Below are 23,291 nucleotides of genomic sequence, written 5' to 3'. Positions count from 1 at the left end.
GTAAACCACGTTCCACCTAAAATTTCTTTTGCAGAGGGCAATTTCCCCATCTCACCCACCCCTCCCACTGTTGTCCAAAATGCTTCTTGCAATATCATTCTGGGGGCAAGGGACTCCTAGGAATAGTTTGTTAAGAGAATCAGAGTCCACTGGAGGGGGTGATGGGGATCAGTGGAAATCATCCTCATCCATCCACAGACATTTTAGGTGGGAACCCTGGAATGTGGTAGTTCTATAATGAGGGAATCCAAGCTGGGTTGATCCTCTAACCTGCTCCTCAGATTTGTCAAGTTGAGAAAGGAGTGAGTGGAAGGAATGATCTCTCTGTTTCTCACCTGTCTACCCCTTTAAGCCATACAGTCCCCAGAAGCCACAACAAAATGATCCATTGTGTTAGTGATTAATTGAAGTGAGTATAGCATGAGTCCAAGGATGATTCTGTATGAGCAGTGGCTAAGAGACAAAATTCTTTTATTTGGAAATTTGTTTACATAGATCTAAAGTTTAGGGAGGGAATGGGACTATGAAATGTGAGAAAGAGTAGAACGTGGAAATAATTCCTAATATATATTGAGAAACGATGAAAAAAGTCAAAAGGAAATACCATTCTAAACATGGCAATCATCTCCATTACTTGCATGCTTTAAAGAAACCATACAAGAGCACTTAAACTCTTCCAAAGGTAGATGTGGTCTTAACTTTATGCCCAAGCTGTAGCAAAGAAAGTGTTAGCAGTGCAAAAATTGGTCTTTTGCACACGTTGCCCATTACCTGGTGGTAGTAGTCTTGCCCTCCATTTTCTGACTGTTCCAGATTTTCACCGATCCATCGTTTGAGCACGTGGCAAAAATAGAATGCTCATCAGAAACTCGAATGCGGTTCACTGCAGACTTGTGCTCATGAAGGTGCGCCACCAGAAGGCCTTTAGGGTGCCACCCTAAGCAGAACAGCAGAAAAAGAATTGTTTTCTTTCAGGGAGAGAACAAGAGGATCCATCCAACCTGCCTCTCTGCCTATGGGTATAGCAACAGAAAACAACAAGGTAGCAGGCGTATCCATGTACCAGTTGACACTATTGTACTGGAGCTGCCCATTGTTAAGAGGAAAAACAACTTATTGGTTCTCCTGAAGTCCAGAATGCTGAATGCAAAAGACTTTTGAATATGGAACTATGTCAAAGTGTGCATGAATAAAAAGTAAATACAAATATTAAATAAATATATCTAATGAAGGCAGGAAAAGTCCTCTCTGTCCACCAAAAACATTACTTCTGGTTTCTCGACTAATAATATTTTGGTTTGGGAACATAAACAAACAGAACAAATGTTATCAAAAGATCTATATGGTTCCAATGTGTACTGTCTTGAAAGCAATGGCCTAATCAACTGCTTTCATTGTTTACAGCTCCATATTCACATTGAAGTCCCGTAGAATTCTAGATCAGTCACTCTCCAATCCAGTGATCCACTGCTGAGACTAAGGGGGCTCTGCTTGCAAAGATTACTCAGTCAAATGAGCTTGTAAAGTCCACACATACAGGAGATCTACTTGTCCAAATATTGCATTCATCATCCCTAGATATACTTGTTGGATCAGGGCAAATAGACAATTTCAAAACTAATCACAGAACCAACATGTAGTTCCTATCCTGCCCCTTTAACTGCTTTTTTTGTCTTTACAACATACAATTTGGTTAGATATTTCAGCTTTGTGAAAAAGACCAGAAGGCAGTTAGACAACAATATTTATGAGATACATTTTTCCTGCTGTAAAACAAAAAGACTCTCAAGTGGTTTGTTTCAAAGATTCTATAAATGTCAAGTGAGATTGTATGGCATATGAGAGGCAGGACTATGGTCCAAATAATGTACATAAGTTATAAAGAATATGAACTGGTTCTGTTAACTCACAGATAGAAAACTTGCTATTTATAAAGAGAAACACTCAAAAGCCAGATTAATTTGAGACAAATCCCTCATGAGGATCTCCAGATTAAAAAAAGCCACATATACCATGATTTAAAATGTCTCGACGAACAGCCTTAATAGATTCAAGAAAATCAGCACGTGGATGATCTCCTCACACATGCATCGGGAGGGGCATTCTTGCTATGATGCTTGCTTTGAACAGGAGTGTACCTCTTTTTAACACCCCAAAATGATGTGTGGACTGGCCACATTTCCTGCCCAGCTTTGGCTATTGCATCATATTAAAAACAACCCCTTGCTGCATTTTCCATCATTCTCATCTCAGTAGTTTCCTACAGTTCCTGTTTCCTTCCTTTAAAAAAGCATTTGTGAGCGCAAATGTTTCATGTCCATCCACACATGAGCGTCAAGACTCACTGCCTGGCCCCTTCTTATTATCATTCTCAATGCAGTATCGGTCTCAATGCAGACTTCAGGTGTCAGTGTCTTAGCTGCCTTGTCTAAAGCAGGGAACACTGCAAGAAATTCATTAAGGTGCCAACTTCAGGGCAAAAATTTTAATTTCTTATGCAGCCACATCAAATGAAGTTCTTAAGCCAAATTCACATACTCCTTTCTGGAAAGGCCTTAACTATTAAGCACAATATGGCAGTACAATAGTAGGAATATGTAAACAAAGCTCAGTACTCTGGACCCATCAAGAGGACTTCTCATAATCCACATGCTCCACCAGCAGACCCTGGCATCAATAGGACCAAAACTGTCTTTTAAGGTCTCCCCCCTCGTAACAGCACTGGACTTTTCCCAAAAGAACGTCAAGGATCACCTGGTGGAGGTGGCTTGCTCTCCCATTCTGCATTCTCCATCATCTGCTTGGCAATTCTTTCAGCATTGCATTGCTCTCGTTTTTGCTGGATGAGCTGCTGAAGCTCTGTTTTGCAAGTGGTGATGCGCAACTGGTATGTGGAGGGTGAAGCTATGCTGCTCAAAACTTGTATGGCTGGTTTCCTAGCTTGGACAACAGTTCCATCAGCTGCCTGAAAACCATAAATCATAATATCATTCAACTTGTCATGAAGTCCTAAGGCCACTGATTTTTTTTAAAAAGTTCATTGTTTAATGGTTTTTAAACTTTAAGGATAACAAAGCAAGAATCACAGCAGTTGTAATTGTATGCTGCAAGGACACCAATATGATATATTAGCATGTTCGAATTGGGAGACCCAGGTTCAAATTCCCCTTTAGAAAAAGGGGTGTGGGGCAAGCCTTCTTTTCCCACTGAGAGAATGCACACAGCCTCCTAAGATTTTTGGGATCTAGGGTTGTTTTGAACTATAAACCTTCTCGGTTTCCAAGTGTTCTACAGGAAGCAAGGCTTTGGGTTCACTGCTGTGAGGTAAATTTCGTGGTGCACAAGGAAATGATTGAGGCTGTATTAATATATAAAGTACAAAAATTTATTTATTTACAGGCTGGCATCAAAGGAACAAACCAGCAGAACAGGTCTCCAGGTAGACAAAGTAGAAACCTGACTGAGGCACAAACATTTAATCAGGTTATGATTTTGGAGGAGTTAAGACTTTTTTACAATGTTTTCAGGCACAAACTTTTATTGATTAGCTACTCACTTGGATCCTCTCTCGCACATAGGAGTCCACCCACATCAGCCTGCCCTTTCCACAGAGCGAGACTAAATGGCACAAGGTCTGCTTATCACCAGGGACAGGCCTAACAATCAAACACTCTCTTCTTTTCCAGAGATAGAGATCAACAAGCTACCAGACAGAGCCACCATTCACTTTGCCTGCTCTTTTTTCCTGAGCCAGTTGAATAGTAGCAAACACCCAGGCCTAATTGAGTCATGCAAGTCATGTGGTATGATGTTACCCAGAGGTTGCTGCCAGGCCTAGGGTTGCCAACCTCCAGGTGGGACAGGGAGATCCCCAAAATTACAACTGAACTCCAGACAGCAGAAATCTGGCTTTGAAGGGCAGACTTTATGACATTACAAGTTGTTGAGGCCTCCCCTCTCCAAACCCTGCCCTCCTCAGACTTTACTACAAAATCTCCAGCAATATTCTAACCGGGAGTTGGTAACCCAAGCCTGGCCTCAAGGGCCAAAACACGCCTGGAAATGGTCCTGTGCCCATCTCCTGCCATTGATCCACAGAAACTGAAGCCTGGAATCTGTCACTGCCTAGAAACAGCCACTGAGGGAATATGTTGCTTAAAGCCATTGGAGTGCCTTTAATCATTTTTGGGATTTCAACCCCCCTCCCCCAATTTTTTTTAGAGATTACTTTTTTTACAAATCTAGGGACCTTTTCAGGTTTGCAGAAAGATCTGATTTCTTATTCACAGCTCCAGTCACCAGATTTAGTATTTAAAGTTTCATCTGACTTTGCTATTAGAATAGAAGATGATTGAAAGACCACTTTTGATTGCGATTAAGAGGTTCATATTTGAGACATGAGGAATACAAATGACCCTTTTCTTCCCAAAGCAAGGTCTTTGGGCTACGCTCCCAAAGAAGAACGATACATTGCACATTAATATTTCAGTGAGTTTCAGATCTCACCAGTACTGGCTGACTCTCCATCCACTTTAACATATGATTTAGTCCACAACATCTGGTTCAGAACTTGACTTGACTTGACTTTGGGGAGGAGGGTTAACTCAATCAGCCATTACAAAATAGGACACAACAATGAATCAGAAAAATATCCCTATTCATTAAAAACAATTCTATTGGCTGCTTCTCCCTTACTAAGGATTGAGTATAATGTAAATAAAAATATTCCCAGAGGTACCTGTGGAGAGGATGATAAAAGAGCAACAATACCAGCTGAAGACTCTGATCGAAGAGGTTTGCTGGTCTGGACAATTTCTTGCTCTGTGGCTTGGCTGTGTCCTTTGCCCATTGGCTGGGGGATATTGGAAGGTTCCAAAGAGCCAAACATGCTCTTCCATTCTTCATTTACATTTGAATCTTGTTTCACATGTTTTCTAGCTAAAGTCAACAAGCCCCAAAAGAAGGATTATAAGAAGGCTGCCTATTAATTATTAGAACATATTTTCAAGAGAGGCCATGACCTTTGCAAATGTTAACAAAAACTGTGAGTTACTCATATTGATATATTATAGTATCATGTTAAATGTGGGCGGGGGAGAGAAATTATTTACATCAGCTGTTAAGCAATGACTGGTGTGCAAACCATTGGAGCAAATCTAAGGCGAGTTACAGTCTTCTAGGTTCATTAATATCAACTGTTTTAGAAGCTGTAACTCTGCTCAGGATTGCACTGTAAATAATCTTGGAATATTCATCTTCAACTCTACAGACGGCATATGTCATCAACAACTCTTGACACAGTGAGAGCAGATGAACTGTGTGGTTTGTGTTCCCAGCTTTAAGCTGGACTCAGCATTAAAAAAAGAAACAAATCGTTTGACAAAAGATTACTGCTGGTATGACATGGGATCATGTTTCCAAGAAAGATAGTAAAACACCAACTGCATGCACAAGTATAACAGTTCTGGGGGGAAAAAACTGTTTTGGAGATTCCATTTCAAGTCCAAAAACTGCAACATATTGGACTAATTACAGCCAAGGAAGACCAATATTTGCAAAAGAAAGATGTGGAATAGTACTGTATCTTAAGCTTATTTGTTCAGACTTACTGAGGCTTCACAGCTTTATAGCTTTACAGCCCAATTCAATTCCCCGGGGTGGAGCACTGCCTCCAGAGGCCTCCAGAGGCCTTCCAGGTGGGCATGGGCAGGCAGCTAGAAAAAAGGTCATAAACTGCCGGACATTAGTGGAGTTATGCCATCCCAAAGGGGGCATAATTCTGAGTCCTGGGCTGTGGCGTTCTCGGCTCTAAACCTCGGGTAAAAGCCAACTGACATGAACTCCATCTGCAGGAATGTCCCACCCCACCTTCCCTCCATGCCCATGCTCAGTGGCAGCCCTGACTTCCAGGTTTCAACATCATGGAGCTGAGGAGCAGCCAGGCGATGGTGCCTCTGCCCCCTCTGCTTGTTTGGGTGGCCCTTGCATCGGTGGAGGGGGTAAAAATGTTGCCACAGTCCTTTGCTGCCTTGCGAGAATTCAGCCTCCCCCATCTGTATTGGGCTGTCTAAATCTAGTCCTTAGTAAAATACTGTAAAACATAATACAGATGAATTTTTGAATGAATATGATACAGAAATGCATTCTATCAAGTACAAAGGCATATTTTATGGGTCCATGGAAAAGTTTTATATAGAATCTACATAACTATCGAAAGTTATACAAATTGAACATTTTCCTATTTTGCAAGCATCTGAATCATTAGCAAGGAATGGCAGAGCAGCAGAAAGTGGCTTCTATGGCTAGGGAGACATTATTGGAAACCAGGAGAGATACCCATGTTTGATAGCATAGTTTTTTTCATCCACCCATAATACTTAAGATTGATTCACTTGTAGCTGAAGATCTGAAAACAGGTCTTTGAATTGATACAAAAATGCCATCAAAAACATGTGATTTCCAGTGGTTCCTTTTCACATGCAGTTCATCACTTGATGTTGTAACTATCTTGCTTAAGGGCAGGGTCACAACACAAGTGGATCACTTCATTTCCTATTATTGTCCACATAATGTGTAAACAAATTTATATGCAACACATACTTTGAAAATTCTCTCTAAAGGTTAAATTCTCAAGGTTAAACTGTCAAGTTAAACTCTAAAGGTTAAACTGCCAAGATAAAAGGAAGCAAGTATTTCAGCCAGAAATGGAATCTGGGGACACATCGTATGAAATATTATTTTAAATCTTCCAAAAAAAAGTTATAACAGAGCAAGGGGACGTCAACTGCAGGACTGTACTAACCACGTTTGTCATCGGACTCCTGCTTCATTTTGACCAGATCAACTTGTCTTCCCATTATACCCAGAGAAGCCAGGTCGATCACTCCTTTCTGGGTGCTGTCGTGAAGATGGCTCTGATCCACGATGTTAGCTTTAGCTTTGTTGGATTTTAACATGAAGTCTCTTAAGGCTAGCAGCTTGTCTTCTTCTTCTTCCGTCATCCCCTATCACAAAAGCAAAACCCAAAACTGCTAGTTGAAAGAAAGAACTTACTGAAAAGAGGGATGCGCAAGTGATCATTTCACCGGAAGTGTGTGTGATGATGCCTGACCCACAATGCTATGGATGTTCAGAACAGCCAAGATGTAAATATTACATTTAAACAATTAACTTCAGACATGTTCAGCCATAGTTGGTGTCACGTGTCAGTGCACTGTTTTTAAATAACAACTGGCACGAGTTTCTTATATAGAAAGGAACAGCCTAGAATTACCAGGCAGACTGAACTTTCTACAAGTAAGAGTCCCCACTGAATAAGAGGTAAAAAAATTAAAAGTGCAACTACCATTCATTGAAATAATCTGGGACCTATGGAGTTTTAAACCCCTGCATGGCCATGACACTCACCCATGACTGCTGGCCAGCTATTATCCGAGCAATTCTAAAACACTCTCCTGGTGTAAGCCCAACCAAGTAGACTTCAGTAGGATTCTGCATAGGATTGCCCTCAATCTCAGGTAGTCGAACCCATCTCACAGGACCGCTGGAAGGATGATCAACATCCACCTGGAGAACAGGGTTTGATTCCCCACTCTTCCACCTGAATGGCAGAGGTCTGTCCGGTGAACCAGATGTATTTCTGCACTCCTACATTCTTGCTGGGCTAGTCACAGTTCTTCAGAACACTCTCAGCCCCACCTACTTCACAAGGTGTCAGTTGTTGGGAGAGGAAGGGAAAGGAGCTTGTAAGCCACTTTGAGTCTCCTTACATGAGAGAAGGGGGGTATAAATCCAAACTCTTCTTCGCTCATCTCAGGCCCAAAGAACTTCAATGGTACTATGCAGGAGAAAGGCCCAGAGTGTGTGGGTGCTATGCACATGCTTCATTGTGGAACAGCTGACAGCATAATATGGCCTCCCGCCTGATCACAGAATCTCAGGTACTGCTATTAAACAATGAAGTGATTACCTGAGAGAGCAGTTTCTTTAGCAGCTGTGCAATCGCTGGATCTTCAGGAGGGGGGCAATCAGGAAGAGTCCCATTCCTCTTCTTCTGACGAAGCTGCAGAGTCCTGAAAAGGCTTCCAATGTCCTTTGATCTTAGAGCATAATCAAATATGGAACGACTGACAGGTTCTTTGAGGACACTCAGCAGAACTATTTCTTTATCAATCTGCAAGTTAGGAAAAGGAACAAGTAAGCGATCACCCAGAAGCACAATTCAGGAATATTGGGAAAGGATTTCAAGTCACCTCGTTCACTGGGGACTACTGTGAATGCTTGAGCACATATATTCAGGAGTAAACACGCAGACCTAGTTATTGACTTTAATAGCAGGTTCCAAAGAAGACCATAATCTAGTATGTGCTAATAAGCTTTGAGAATAACGAACCAGTTAAAACTTCAAGAACCTTATCAACTTCTTTCCAGTCCAACTAGTTTTAAATAACTATTTTAGGTGACATTCAACTACTCTTATCGATATCATGCTTTTAATTTGCAGCATGCTGTACAATCATAACTATTTGATTGCACAGCAATCCTATAAGGTAGTTCATGGCTATCACTCTTTAATGGTTACTTATTTTTAATACATTTTTATCCTGCCTTTCTTCAGAGGAGCCTAAAACCGCTTAAAATATTCCCCATTCTTCTATTTTATTCTCACAATAATCCCATGAGGCAAGTAAGACTGACATCCAGCATCCAGGAAGCTTCCACTGGCAGAACAGGGATTTGAACCAGGTCTTCTGGATCCTAGTGTAACTACTATATCTGAATCAGTAGTCAACTTGGATTGTTCTAGTAAAATAGTCCTCAAATATTTCTGGGATGCATCATTAGTTCCAGCAACCAGTTTACTGCACCAGCGAATTCAGATCACCTGAGTTTGTCTATAGCAAAATTGATGTGTAGTGTGAAAAAAACAGGTTGCACATTATGCATGCATAGATTTGACAATGCATTTATTTATTTATATCCCAGTTTTCTTCCCAGCAAGGATTCAGAATAGTTTAGAATACCCTCCTCCTTTCTTCTATCAAAACAACCCTATGAGGTAGGCCACGCTGGGTGTGTATGACTGACCCAAGTTCACCCATCTTCCATGGTAAATATGGGAATTTGAATCTGGGTCTCGCAGGAGCTAGTCCAACACTTTAACTACTACACTCTACTGGCTCTTTTACCTACAATGGTAAAAGGGCTGCTACAGACAATAAAATTTCAGAAGAATATCTTCCAAATTCCTTTAGGAATATGCTTGCCTTATAATGTGGCCCTACGTGATTTTCCGTGCCTTAAAAGATAGAAACCAACAAGATGGGGGAAAAGCAACCAAGCTCAGTTCTTGTCACTCCTGTGCTATGTATCTTTACTGAATGGAGCAAGACAACTTGCTATGGAGATGGCCAAGACACTGTTTGGAAGACAGCTGTCAGGGTCAAGGCAAGAAGGCCTTAAGCAGTCTGGGTCAATCGTATCTTTGGGACAGCATTTCACTATAACATCCACTGATAGTAATCTGCGAGTGGTCCTCTGATAGTAATCTGCTAGTGGTCTCTGGCCTCAAGGACATTTGGCTGGTATCCCACAGAATTCCAACTTGGTGGAATTCACTCCCAGAAGGTACAGGGCCTTGCGAGATATACATCAATGTTGCAGAGCCTATAGTACTGAATTTTTCTGCCAGACTTATAATTGACAATGCTGGTTGACAGTGGCTGTGTTTTAAACATGTGTGTTGGCTGCTCTGAACCCGGCTTCAGCCAGGGTGGGCAGGGTACTACAATACAATACAATACAATAGACCTTTATTGGCATAAGAAACAAAAGCGTGAGTATAGACCATCACTAAATTTAAAAGAGTTGTACATGGCGTCTATGAGTAGTTTTACATTCTAGAATCACACTTCATTTATAAAAATAACGAAGATTAAAAAATTTTGTCCATTCCATTGTACATGGGATTGTGAACAAGTATAGTAAAACTACATTTAAAAGACAGGATTAAGATATTCGTTATTCATAGCCTATTTGCTAAAAAGGTATAGCCTTCCCCAAGATCTATAAATTGTATAATACTATAAATTAATTAAATTTCCATAAAATGCAATAAATAACAGTGAGCTCCTTATAAACACCTTCTAAAATACCCCAGGAGTACCAGAGGTATGGAGTATTTCACATTTAAATAGTTTTGTACTTGCCTATTTTACATACCTCTTAAGGACATGACTTGCAGCAAATAATTGGCTATTCTCCCAAGTATAGAAGGATTATTACTGTTTAACAATTTTGGGATTGATATTTTGGGGGGCGCATTTCCCATTATCGGTAGTACTAAAGCTTCCCTCTGGGGATTATATTTTGGGCAATAACATAAAATGTGGTCCAATGTTTCCACCATGGTGGGACAGAAAGGGCATAGTCTATGTGATAGAGGCTGCTTCTCAATCCGGCCTTGCAAAAGGGCAGGGGAAAAAACATTGCATCTGGCTCGAGTCAGTAGGGCAGGGTACTAAGTCGAATAATAATAACAATAAGATGGAGAGCCAAGTCACCTTCACTTATCTTGCACCCTGAAATTCTAAATGGATGAAAGGTACATGAACAATTGATGTCTTACCTGTATGATTGGCTGAGTGATGAAAGGATTCAGATAAGGCATTAGTTTGCAGTAAACATCGGCAATATTCAAACGCTGCGCTACAACAGTGATAAACCCGACTGCTCCGTAGCGTATCCAGAGATTAGGGTGGCACAGAAATGGTGCTGGGAAAGTAAGAATGAGAATCAGGTTTCAACAGGTATCACTGTACATTCATTCATTCACACAATTCAAACTTGACAGAAAGGACCCATGGACATTCAAAAAAACACACTCTAACTTCAGATAAAATACCACCCAGAATTCTTTCCCATTATGGTCCTCTCTTGTGTACAGATGTGAATAGACTGGATTGGTTTGGTCCCTTTTAATTTGCACCTCTACTGTTTCTTTATCCATTTGTAACAAGTCCTTCAAACCAGTGTGACAAATATTTTATTCTTATTTTGGTTATTTATTTACTTCCCTTTTACCCAGCTTTTCTCCCCAAAGAGGAAAGAAATTGTTCTCCTCTCCTCCATTTTATCTAAATAGGAACCCAGTGAGGTTGGTTAGGTTGAGTGTGCATGACTGGCCCAAGGACACCCAGCACGCTTCTACAGCAGTGAGGATTCAAACCTGGGTTTAGACTGACACTCTAATCACTACACCATGCTGGCTGACAAACAAGCATTGCAATGCCAGATCATTCCCTTGCCCTTGCTGCTGAGGCTGGTCCTCATTTTTCTATTGCCTCGCCATATATAAATGATCTTCCTCTTTCATAACGGACAAACAAAGTACATCGTCCTGGCTTCTACTACTTGCTCGTGCTTCCTTTCTCTCCCACAAAGCAAGCTCAGTTAATGAGGCTCCATATACGTTCTCTTTTTAATGGACCCTGACTGACAAGGTCAAGTTAAAGACATTTGGATTAGAATGTCTTTAAATTGGATTAGACATTTGGATTAGAATCAAGTAATTGACATCCTAAACAGAGGTTCACCCTTCTAATTCTACTGAAGTCAATGGACTGAGAAAGGTGTAATTCTGCTTAGGACTACGGTGTGAATAAAGGCTACGGTGGCCAAACCCACACGCCATTCAACAAATGCACATCGAACTCACATGCCATTCAAAAATGGTTAACTGCACCCAAGAATGGTGGCTTACCAATATCACAGGCAAATTCATAGATGTGTGGTTTCTGCAAAAGACCTAATTGGCACATACAGGTAAGAGCGTTGAGGGCTTTATAAATGACAAATTCTTCAGCGTCACTGAGCCCTTGCTGCAGTAGTGGCTTTAGGATCGAAGAGCTTTGCCACCCAACGTAAGCTGCAACACCTGAAAATCAGGCAGAACATGTTCTTATTACCATCTCTAAAAGCTTGGCCAACTCAAAAAAGATGTTAAGAGCACAGATAGTCTACTGATGGTCTTCTGAAAAACGTCTAGTAAGTAGGCTTCATTTGAGAACAAGCAGAATTCTACCACCTGCTTTCACAAGTTTAGCTTATTTACTTATTTCAAATATATACATGCTGCCTCTCCTGACATCTGCTCGGGGCACCTCACAAATAAGGCAACACAATGAAAATCATATAACCACAGCATAAAAACAAGCCATAAAACAGCATGAAACAACATTCAGCATCTTAAAATCAGGTTCAAGAGGCAGTGACCGGGCTAGAAGCAGACCATTAAAAAGGTAGAAAAGATGGAACACTTTTAATTCAAGTTGGGTTTAAAAAACTGTTCTAGCCTTGGGCCTGAAGGACAAGAAGGCAGGTCTCAAAGGGGATGGCATTCCAGACAGGAGGTTCCAACCACTGAGAAACCCCACCTGTGATCAGACACAGACAGCAGAGTCTGGGGAAATGATCTTGCCTGGCAGCCTGATAAGGACAGGAGGGCATGAATATATCACAATCAGCATATGGACTGCCCATCACATTCCCACAAAATGATGTGATGCCCAAAAGCACATAAGACTTTAAAGACTGCTACTTATCCATGGAGGGAAGGCTATTCATTGCTATTAAAACAAAACCTTTCTTGTAACCTCTGATCAATAAACACCAAGGACAAACAACTACAGATGGCTAGATCCCCCATGCATTACTAGTAGGCTTCTGGAGCATCTTGTTGGCCACGGTTGGAGACAGAGTACTGAGCTAGATGGGCTACTGATCAGAACTAAGAGGGCACTTCTTGCATATTTATGATTATCGATCAAGTTATTGTTCCGTTAGCTGCTGTGATTAGGTTTTGGGGAGTAGCTCAGTTCTGTGTGCCTCAAAGACACGGTATTAGCAAAAAACAACTTCAAACCACTCATTCACCCAATCAAAAAATGTTCATTTAATACAATGAAAAAATGCTGCATATTGCCCAGCACATACCTACTATGCTGTCAAAAAAAGCTCCCCGTAGATGCCAGTCATTCTTATCATTAAGGAAGGTGATCATATGGGACAGGAGAACATCATTGGCTTTCTGACGTCCAAAAAAGACACACAGGCGAGTGATTCCATTTTCCATCAGTGTCTGTTTCACGATATTTTCTGGGTCACTCAGCAACGTGACAACCTTCTGCTGGACCATTTCATGCAAGGCCTGTAGTTCTGCAAGAGCACCGCGGAAGTAAGCATTAGCAAACATAATGCCCACCTCCACTGACCATGTCAGGACTTTCTCAGAATCCAAGTCTGTTAAAAACTAACAGCCCACCCTCTACCATGCCTAACAGCCCAATCCTGAGTGTGTGTGTGTGGGGGGGGGGGGGGGGACCAAAGTCAGTTGTGGAGGTGGTGGGGCCCTACACCAGCAGATTTGCCCTCCCTTGGGCACTTACCCTGGTGTAGGGGCAAATATGCCAGCAGGTGGCTGCCACAGTTTCCTGAGCTGCCTCAATGCAGCACAGAGCACCGCATCAGCACCCCTGCCTGCTCTGCAGTCAGGTGGTGGCTTTCTGGGTGGTGCTGCAGCTGACAACCCCAGGGCTCTGGATTGGGCTGCCCATTACATTAAGTTAAATTTAGCATTCACAGAAAGCAAAAGAATGTGAAAGGAACGTTACCGGTGTCATAATTTTCACTAGGGTGCGATGTGTCATCCATTTCCTCACTGTTTGGTTCATTCTCCATGTTTAAGTTTTTTAACTGGACTAACTCCAGGAATCTCAGAGCAGTTTCAGCCAGCAGTGCAATATTCTCTACAGTGATTAAAAGTAATGTTAAGTTGCTTGGAAAATTAACTTTAAAGATTTCGTTGCTGGTGAGGCAAGCACTCTGCATGCATGCTGTAAACAGTCTGTCATGCAATACAGGCAACATCATAAGGCACATTTCTATTTACACCTGGAACTTTACACGAGGAACAGAATAAAATATAAAATGACACACTTGGTTAAAAAGGAAAGTCTCAGAGCCATGGTTCGCCATGACATAAACAAGACTGGAGGATTCTGGGGACTGCAGTCCCTTTTGCTCAAAGTACTAGGTAAAGGTTTCCAGTTTCCCAACAAACTATAGTTTGGTGTAATGTTCAGACCACAAATGGCCCCACCCTTTCCATGCTTATCTCCCATGAAGTTCGATTAAGTATACAAAAGAACAAAAAATAAACGGGAAGAGCTTCACTAACATAATTTTCACTAGGCTGTGATGTTGCATCATCTATTTCCTTTTTATGTGGTTCATTTCCCATATTCAAGTTGTTTTTTTAAACAGGACTAGTTCCAAGAATTGAACTAGCTGGACTAGTTCCAGTTAGGAATAACAGAAAACTATTGTTTACTCTGTCCAAACCAAAATACTGGAGGGAACACAGATCATTACTATTGGTGGATTAGATGGAATACTAAATTGTAGTTTGCCACAAAACGGGGATTTTCAGTATTGAGCTGTATGTAAATAGAAGATAGAATGCATGAACATGAGGATCCCCCACAAGAGCAGTCATGGAATCATCTACTATGGGCTTTCTAGCTACGGGAAGACAAATCAAGCAATAATTCATCTCACCCTCTTTATCTCTTACCAGCATAGGCCAGTCGGACAATTGTGGCTTCATCCTGGGCCAAGTGTGCTATGCCTGGCAAGATGTACTCTGGGTAGATATTGATATCATTACGTGGCACCTCTTTAACGAGAGCAAGAACTTTTGTTAGTGTCCTCACAGCTTCTGCTCTCACCCTAGGCACAGAGTCATTGCTGAAATGCAAGAGGTAAGGGGTGATACGATCCAGCAAGATTTCCACACTTAACCGGGGAGCCAACTGGAGAATCAGCTCCAAGGCAGCCAGCTTTGAGTCACAGTATTTGAGGGTCTGCAGGCATGAAGTTATCACAGACACCAAAATGACCAGCCCATTTTCCTTTGTCTCCCCCTCTGCTTTTTCAGTTTGGTCATGCCCACAGAGATTGTGAATGATATTGTCCAGATCTTTGCGTATGACGAGGATCCGTTCATCGGCTGATACAAATGTTTCCTTGGCAAACTGTGCCATGTAAGGCTGGAGGAAGGTGTAAAATATTTCAGGAAATGCATTATTCCTTTGTTGCTTCAAATAGTCTTCCGCAGCTAAACGTTTTTCAGGCTCACGGTGAATCATCTGAGTAACCTTTGGGTAGGAGGGCGCAAAGAGAATAAAGGTAATGGTAGATAATGAAAAGCAATTTTATTTACTAAGGTGGAACAGAAATTTAATAAGCCAGCATAATGAGAACATTATTTACCAGTTCTCTGATACTCCGGTCTTCAATTTTATTTAACACTTGTTCAGGGGCAAAGAGACCATTCCTATATGCCAGAAGTTGCGATAAGTCAAACAGAGGTACCCCTTCAGTAAAGAGCTCAGCTATGACACAACCTAGAAAATACCAAACAAGTACTTTAAAATCATGAATAAGACGCCGCTTTTCTTTTGCCCACCAGCTTATGCCACGTCTTAGTTTGGCGTAGCCTACTGAGTGACAATTGGGGTTTTCAGGTTGGCCAGGGAGCTTTTTAGTTTTCCATGCTCCCTGTGCTATCTGAAACCCCACAGCAGGTGGTATGGCGGTGCCGTCTCACTGGGCAATTCTCCCTGTGGATTGAGCTGCAAGTAGCATTCTATTATTCTCCAGCCCCCATAGTCTAGGTTTGAGACCTCAGCAACTCAGCTAATGGTTGCAATGAAGAACCAGAATCCAGCACTCCAAAGCAGGTAAAGGAAAGATCAGAAAACTGACAAAGGCTTGAGTCTGAAGTTCAGAATATGACATATAAACCTTGAATATTTCAAAAGAAATAAAACCTTAAGAACAGTAAGCCATAGGAGGAAATGCATGCAAAAAGCTTGAAACAGTTCCCAGAGATGGTCACTGCCAAGTAACAAAATTTTGAGCTCAAGAGGAATGCAGATCCTTGCTGAAGGAGCAACGTTTTTACCATCATGTCTGGCCTCCCTCCTTCCCCTTCTTTATTTTACTGTTTTTGTATTTCCACACCTATTCCATCGATTGGAAGTTGGACTAGTTAGGAATTTGAGGATTTTAACTGCCATCTGTAGAACTTGATATGTGGTTGTTTACATTGATACTGTATTTTAAACCACTGGAAACTGCCCTGAACCTACCAAGGGGAAGGGTGGCATACAAATAAAATGTTATCTTACCATAAGCAAAGGAAATATGAACACTGACCTCAGGAAAAGGAACAATTAAATGAACACATGAAGCTTCCTGGTACTGAATGAGATCACTTGATTACTGAGGTCATTGCTGTCTACTCCAACTGGCAGGGACTCTTCAGGGTTTCAGATGGAGGTCATTCATGTTACTGCTTTATCCTTTTAAGTGGAGTCGACCAGGATTGAATCGGGACCTTCTGCATGCAAACAAAATGCTCTACAACTGAGCTACGGCCTTTCACCCATAACAACCACTACTTAGTAGCCAACACTATGTTGTCTGAAACCACAATTTTCAACTGATTCAAGCTCAACAATTGAAATTTTCACTACTTATTTCCCAAAGAAGTGCTGATTGGACCCCCCAAATACCTGCAGAAAAGATATCCATTGCACGTTTCAGTTCCCCTCTGCTTCGCTGATTGCTACTGGCCAAGTCTACAAGTGGAGTAGAAGGATCTCTCATATTTTCCAGTTCGGTAGCAAACATGCTGCCATCAACAAAGCGCTCTGGGGCAATATAACAAGTTCGCCTGCGTGATGTGTCAAAGAAATAATTGAAATCAGCAGGGTTGTCTTCTGGGAGGTAGGTTGGCTTAAAACTTGCAAAATCTGTCAGAAGGACCCAATTCCAGCTGGTCACCATGATGTTTTCTGTTTTGATATCTCCATGACGGACCCCAGATCTGTGCGCTTGGTCCACCGCTGTCAAGATCTGGAAGGCTATCCACCTTTTCTCAATGTTATTCAGGAATGGTCTGGTACTAATACGGTCGTAGAGATTATCCCGTACATACTGTCTAAAGAGCATTGCTGCTTTTTCAGACAATGTGGCCTTCTGAAAGGGAAGACAGTTTTGGGCTGAATGCAATCTTATTTTCAATTCCTCCAGTTCCTGCTTGTAACTCGTTAATGGTAATGTTGGATCTTGAATGGCAAACACCTTCACAACTACCAGGCCCTCTCTGTGCTTGGCTCGAGCAACTTTGAAAAAACGAGTGCTGCCCAGGCTTTTGTCATATTCAAAGTCATGGATGTCTGAAAAATAGCTATCAACTGAAAGGATCTGAGAAGGGGCAATACCAGCCAGCTGGTTCCCCATTGCAGCAGCTTTAATTCTAGGTCACAACTCCACCTACAAGAAAAAAAAGACGAGTTATTTGACCTTCTTGACTGCACCATTCCACCCAAAATATCTATGCATTGCTTATACAAATGACACAATATAACATTTCATTTTTATCTGTAAATTACTATCGCAAGTTCTCTGCATATTAAATATTTCTTAACAGCTGGAATTTGGCTAATTCTCTCAATTTTCAAATTAATACTAAACACCAGAACTATGCTGAGTCCCAGGTTACAAATGCTGCAGACTAAACACTAGTAGCATTACGGGGAAGTGTGGTGTTGCAAATAATGCGTCATGCCACAATTCCTATACTGAAGTCTATTTAATTTTGAAATACAGTTGTTGTGTAAATTATGCACCTGCGGCAGAAAAATATTTTTAAAATGGTATAGTCATCCTAGGATTTTGTAGCATCACTTGGAAGAACACCCTTTCTTAAAGGGGGTACAATAATTGTTCCACACATCAAAATTTTCACACAATCAAATCCACATTCTACCATGCATATTTATAATATTTACTCTGGTTCGGATGAGACACTTAATGAAATTAGTGTAGCTAGGGGCAGGAGGGATACAAATGAATTAAATAAATAAAATGTGTGGCTGCTTTGATTGGTGATATCCTAAATTGCAGTAGTCCCATAGAAACATTACGTTTCTCATGTCCTGTCATTTTGGCCAATTTTTGGCCCTGTCAGTTTGGTCAATTTTTGTGGCCGCCTGTGACAGATGGGCAGAACTCCTGTCCCTTTTTGTCAGTCACAAATCTCTCATATGCCTGTTTGGTATGTGTAGGTGTAGAACAGTTAACAATCAATCAGGTCCCATTTTGCGACCCCATCTTCCTCTAGTTGTGAGTGTGGAGGATCGGGTCTCACAAGTGGAATAGCCTAGGGCCTCTCTTCATCTAAATCCGGCACTGCCTCCAACACTGTCATTTTTTCTAGGGAACTGATGTCTACGGTAGGGATATAAGTTCAGGTTTCTAGAGAGCCCCAGGTACCACCTGACGATTGGTAACCCTCCCCCCACAACACCAGCACAGTCACCTTTGACAACAGCAAAATAAAAACTGCAAAGACAAACAAAATGTATTGTACCAAAAGTTTTCTTGAGACAGAGCTCTCATCCGTCAGTTGCACTGCTCTGATGCCAATGTGCCCCTACCTTCCACAGGTGCAGTGCATTGCAGCCTAATCGATTTCCAACCCACCAAGCAGCTATTAAATGCACTGATAATCGAGGCAAATGGGAACAGCAGCACACTGCAGTGGATTCTGCACAGTTCATTTATAACGATTGCAACTCGTTATAAATATGCTGGGCGGAATCACTCGCGATTTGCTTACACTCCTGCGTGGTTCACCTGTCTACATGGAGCCCTCGACAAAACCTGGAGACTGGTGAGAACATGGAATCTAACTTTGCATGATTTGACAGCCGTGGCTTCAGTCAAAGAAAGGTATTCCACGGAACTGCGAGATCCCGGCGGAGCCATTGCTTCACATGGGCACCTTCACCTTGTGGCTCCTCCTGGACCCATAAGGAGTGTTTACTACACACATACCCTGAAGCGCCTCCTCTCACCGGCCAGCAGCGCCCAGGGAAATTGCCCCAGCAGCCTCCGCATCCGCCCAGCAGCGACTCACCCGCCACCGTCCCGGATGCCTCCTGCTCCAAAGCGAGCCTCGCCCGCGCAACCGGGACTGGATCACCCCCGGGGAGTCGATGACTTCGCTACGCGGAACCGGTAACCATTACGCCAGGAGAAGGAGGCGGTGTTGTGAGCTCACATCCTGGCGGGGAGGAGAAAGCGGAGAGAGAGGCGAGCCTGGCGTCTTCGCAGCGCTGTCCCCGCCTCCGGCCTCTGCTAACCGGGGAATAGTTGTGTTCCAGGCGGTGCGTCTGCCAGTCGCTCAGTTTTTGCAGTGAGGCCTCGGAGGAGGAGGCTTCTTTGGGTGCAGGCTGGAAATTAGGCTGCAAAGAAATAATACCGAATTATTAGTGAACGCTTCAGAAAGGGTGTGTGTGTGTGTGTAAAACAGAAGTGCTATGAGGCTTGTTTCCATTTACAGCCACATTGAACGCTTCAAAAAAAGTTTTGTGTGTCTGTGTGTGTAACTCACAATATATCTTGGGCAATGTGATTATTATATAGAGAACCCTACTTTTTATACTATGCCCAATGACTTTAAGCCATTGGGCATTGTATAAATAGTAGACTTTTCTATGTATGTGTGTACAAAACAGAAGTGCTATGAGGCTTGCTTGTTTCACTGAGGCTCATTCTGCACATGCAGAATAATGCACTTTCAAACTGCTTTCAGTGCTCTTTGAAGCTGTGCGGAATGGCAAAATCCACTTGCAAACAGTTGTGAAAGTGGTTTGAAAACACATTATTTTGGGTGTGCGGAAGGGGCCTCAGTTTACAGTCATTTTGAACGCTTCAGAAAGGGTGTGTGCTTATGTGTGTGTAAATTTATTTATTTTTATTTATTTATCAGTCTTATATACCGCCCAATCCCCGAAGGGCTCTGGGCGGTTAACAACATAAAATTTCAGATACATATAGACTGTAAATAATTTAAATTAGATTTAAAATGCAGCAAATAATAAACAATAAACAATGCCCGCAATTCCTATTAGACCCTCCCAGGAGGGGAGAAAAGCATGGGTCACATAGATAGTAATAGGCCCAAACATGGGGAGGGTGAAGGGGGCACACAGTCAGCGGCTGGACACTCAAAGGCCGATTGGAACAACTCCGTCTTGCAGAGCCCTGCGGAACTCACCAAGGTCCCTTGGAGACCCGGACAGCTGGAGGAAAGAGTGTTCCCACCAGGCGAGGGAGCCAGGGCTGTAAAAGTCCTGGCCCGAGTGGAAGCTCCAACCGCATCATTGAAGAGACCAGGGACTACCAGCAAATTGGCCTCTACTGCGTAGTAGAGGCCTGAAGTAGGGACATATGGGGTAATGTCGGTCCTGGAGGTATGAGGGGTCCCAGGCAGCGTAAAGGCCTTAAAGGTAAAGCACCCATACGCCAGAAGACAATCCCGAATTCAACTGCCGGGAGCCATTGCAAGCGACACAGTATTGGTGAATATGTGAGGGTCGCGGCGAAAGCGCCTCCCGTGTGAGCAAGCGGGCCGCTGCATTCTGGACCAGTTGGTAACTTTCGGATCAACCTCAAGGGTAGGCCCGCGTAGTTTGAAGCGAGTCTACAACAGTCCAACCTGGAGGTGACCGTTGCATGGATCACCGTGGCCAGAGGTTCTGCGTGGGAGAGGAAGGGAGCCAGCCGGGCGGGCCTGTCGAAGATGGAAAATCTAAACCCGGTTATATGGGCCACCTGGGTCTCCATTGAAAGAGACGTAATCCAGGTGGGACTCCCCAGGCTGCTTGGACTGAGGGGGCAGGCAGCCAATAAGGCCCCCTCCCACACCGGCGGCTGGAAATTCCCCTCCCCCCCACGGCACCAAGCCAGAGGGATCTCCGCTCTTACGATGGATTGAGTTTTAACCTGCTCTGTTGCAACCAACCAGCAGCAATCGTGCCTCCAAACAGTGCTGGAGGCTGCAGGCGTATGACCGCCCCCCCCTCCATCAACAGAGATGAGCTGAGTGTCGTCAGCGTACTGATGACAGAGCCAGCCCAAAGCTCCGTACTCAGCTGAGCAAGGGGTCGCATGTAGATATTAAATAACAGCGGGGACAATAGCGCTCCCTGAGGGCACCCCACAATGAAGTGGGCACCGCCCGAGGCTTGGTCCCCACCACCACACTTGCTGACTCCGGATCCGGAGGAACCGAGGAAGGCAATCCATTGAAGGACAGTGCCCGCGCGACTCCGGAAGCGGCCAGGCGGTGGGCCAAAAGATCGTGGTTGACCATATCCAAAGCGCTCGCGGTCAGATCTAACAATACCAACGAAGCGCCCGATCCCGCCTCGGTCAAAGCTGCACTCCGCGAAGCATTATCTGTGACGGGCCCGGCGATTTGTGACAGTCTCCGTCCCATGCCCAGCACGGAAGCCAGACTGGAAGGGATCGAACGCCGATGCGTCATCCAGGAAACCCTGAAGCTGCTCCAACACCACTCTCTCAATTACCTTCCCCAGAAACGAAAGATTCGAGAGTTCTATGAGACTTGTTTCCATTTACAGTCGTATTTCACTTGGCAGTGAACGCTGGCGTTTTCCCCACTGCCAATGTATCCTGGGGGTCTTGATGCATATTGGAGAATCTGTGTTGTTGGGTAAATCACTTGTTTGTGATGCGGCTTGAGAAACCGCCCCAGGTCTCTGAGTCCAGGACAGGATGCACTTATGTTTAAGGGGAAAAAGAAGAAATGTTTAGGGATGGTCTCAACTAAAAGGAAATGTGATACCAATGTCGGCTTGGATGCGTCTTTGTAAAGGATGAATGGTTTTAAAACTCAAAGGTAGCCTTGTTGTCCTCTTTTGTGCTACTTCATTTGAATCTCAAAGTCTTGTTAGTTTTGGAGTTCTAATCTGACAGCAGAAACACGCATGGACTGCCTCCCCCAAAACCAAACTTCATTTTTGTATCTTTATTTTTTGTTATATCTTGATCTCGTTCCATCCCACCCCACTTTTAACTGAACATTTATCGGACTGGCATATGTTGTTTTCCTGGGGTATATGTTGGAAACTATTTTCTTTGCATCTGAGAGGGTAGCATGTTTCATTGATCTCCACTAACAGGGAGAGGGCTGCTAGCTTTGCCAGTGACACATGCACCAGTTTTACCTCCCATTTAGCAATGCTGGGAAAGATACCTGTCTGAGAATCAAACATGGATGAAGTAGTGGAAGTTTTGAGAATGGAAAATTTTAAATTGGTAAATAGGAGTGGGGAGAAGGTTCAGATCAGGGAGACACATGTGGTTTTTAAACCCTTTTTACTGGAGGAAGCATGCATGTTGCCTATAGGTTGCCCCAATGAAATTCCAAATCCTCCTACACTATTTAATAAAATCAATAAAAACTGCTTGAGATATCTGTAGGTAGACCCATTTATGGATCTCCCCTATCTCATCTAGCTTAGGCCTGGGAATGTGGAATGCTACTGAGACAAAGGAGACAGTGTCCAAATCCCCACCGTCAATAAAACACGTGCTATTCATGCCAAAAAACGCAGTTTGAGCAAGGGCTCCCCATCACTTACATGCTGAACCTGTCTTCAACCTGGTTCTGTCGCTAATTCCACCCCTCATCACAACTTTTTCCCGGACCTGCATGAATGTGAACATTTTCAAAAAACACACGCCGAACCCGGATCTGAAGGGAGGGACAGGAGTTGCATGTGCGTTTGTTTTCGTGCCGTTGGGAGTGGCGCGATGGCTTTCCAGCCAATCAGCGCACAGTGGGCTGTGCGCGATGCGTGCACAGCTTTTTTTTTTTGCCGTGTTGGGCATAACCACGTGGAAACAAGGACATGTGGATGTGTGGGCATGAGCAGATGTGCAAATGTGCACAGGTCCAGATGTTCAGCAAATATTGTTCATATGTATCCACGTTGGAACGTTAAAGCAAAAATAAGAATTATGAATTTTTAATCAGGGGTGGAGTATGAATCAAGATGAATTAGGCATTTTTAATAAGGGGTGGAGTAATGTTCCCGCTCTGACCCAATAGCCAATGAAAATGTCCGGCACCTCCACATTGTGACATAGTGACATCACCACGTGGCTGCGAGTGAAATTTTTTTTAAAAAGGTCCCGCCCCAACACAACATGACAGCCAATCAGGACAAGGAAGAACACGACTGCTGAGCGAATCATGTGTCTGTGGGGAGTGCTACTTGAATCAATGGCATAACTAGTCAAACTGGAGCCCTGGGCAAAACCTGAGTTTGATGCCCCCCAGGCGTGTG

General features: G+C 43.1%; 1 protein-coding gene across 3 annotated transcripts in view; it reads right to left on the bottom strand.

Annotated features, from left to right (window-relative positions):
* Nucleotides 1–19,163, bottom strand: part of PIK3R4 (phosphoinositide-3-kinase regulatory subunit 4) — a 35,307-nt gene extending 16,144 nt beyond the window's left edge. Inside the window, exons 1-13 of one of the 3 annotated variants that reach the window (XM_048510859.1) lie at nucleotides 18,967–19,163; nucleotides 16,638–17,400; nucleotides 15,331–15,464; nucleotides 14,633–15,215; nucleotides 13,671–13,805; nucleotides 12,994–13,215; nucleotides 11,762–11,935; nucleotides 10,628–10,773; nucleotides 7,970–8,173; nucleotides 6,803–7,004; nucleotides 4,739–4,938; nucleotides 2,755–2,965; nucleotides 772–937 (exon numbers count right to left, since the gene is read on the bottom strand). In XM_048510859.1, the coding sequence (XP_048366816.1) occupies nucleotides 772–937; nucleotides 2,755–2,965; nucleotides 4,739–4,938; nucleotides 6,803–7,004; nucleotides 7,970–8,173; nucleotides 10,628–10,773; nucleotides 11,762–11,935; nucleotides 12,994–13,215; nucleotides 13,671–13,805; nucleotides 14,633–15,215; nucleotides 15,331–15,464; nucleotides 16,638–17,367 (3,107 nt within the window). In that variant the 5' untranslated portion in view covers nucleotides 17,368–17,400; nucleotides 18,967–19,163. The remainder of the gene's footprint in view (nucleotides 1–771; nucleotides 938–2,754; nucleotides 2,966–4,738; nucleotides 4,939–6,802; nucleotides 7,005–7,969; nucleotides 8,174–10,627; nucleotides 10,774–11,761; nucleotides 11,936–12,993; nucleotides 13,216–13,670; nucleotides 13,806–14,632; nucleotides 15,216–15,330; nucleotides 15,465–16,637; nucleotides 17,401–18,966) is intronic. The other 2 variants (XM_048510861.1, XM_048510860.1) reach the window with 2 other exon arrangements.
* Between the last annotated feature and the right edge of the window lie 4,128 nt (nucleotides 19,164–23,291).

This window comes from Sphaerodactylus townsendi, linkage group LG11 (genome assembly GCF_021028975.2).
Source record: "Sphaerodactylus townsendi isolate TG3544 linkage group LG11, MPM_Stown_v2.3, whole genome shotgun sequence".
In the NCBI taxonomy this organism is placed as follows: domain Eukaryota; kingdom Metazoa; phylum Chordata; class Lepidosauria; order Squamata; family Sphaerodactylidae; genus Sphaerodactylus; species Sphaerodactylus townsendi.
The sequence above is the reverse complement of the archived record's forward strand: the minus strand, read 5'-3'. Positions and strand labels throughout refer to the sequence as shown.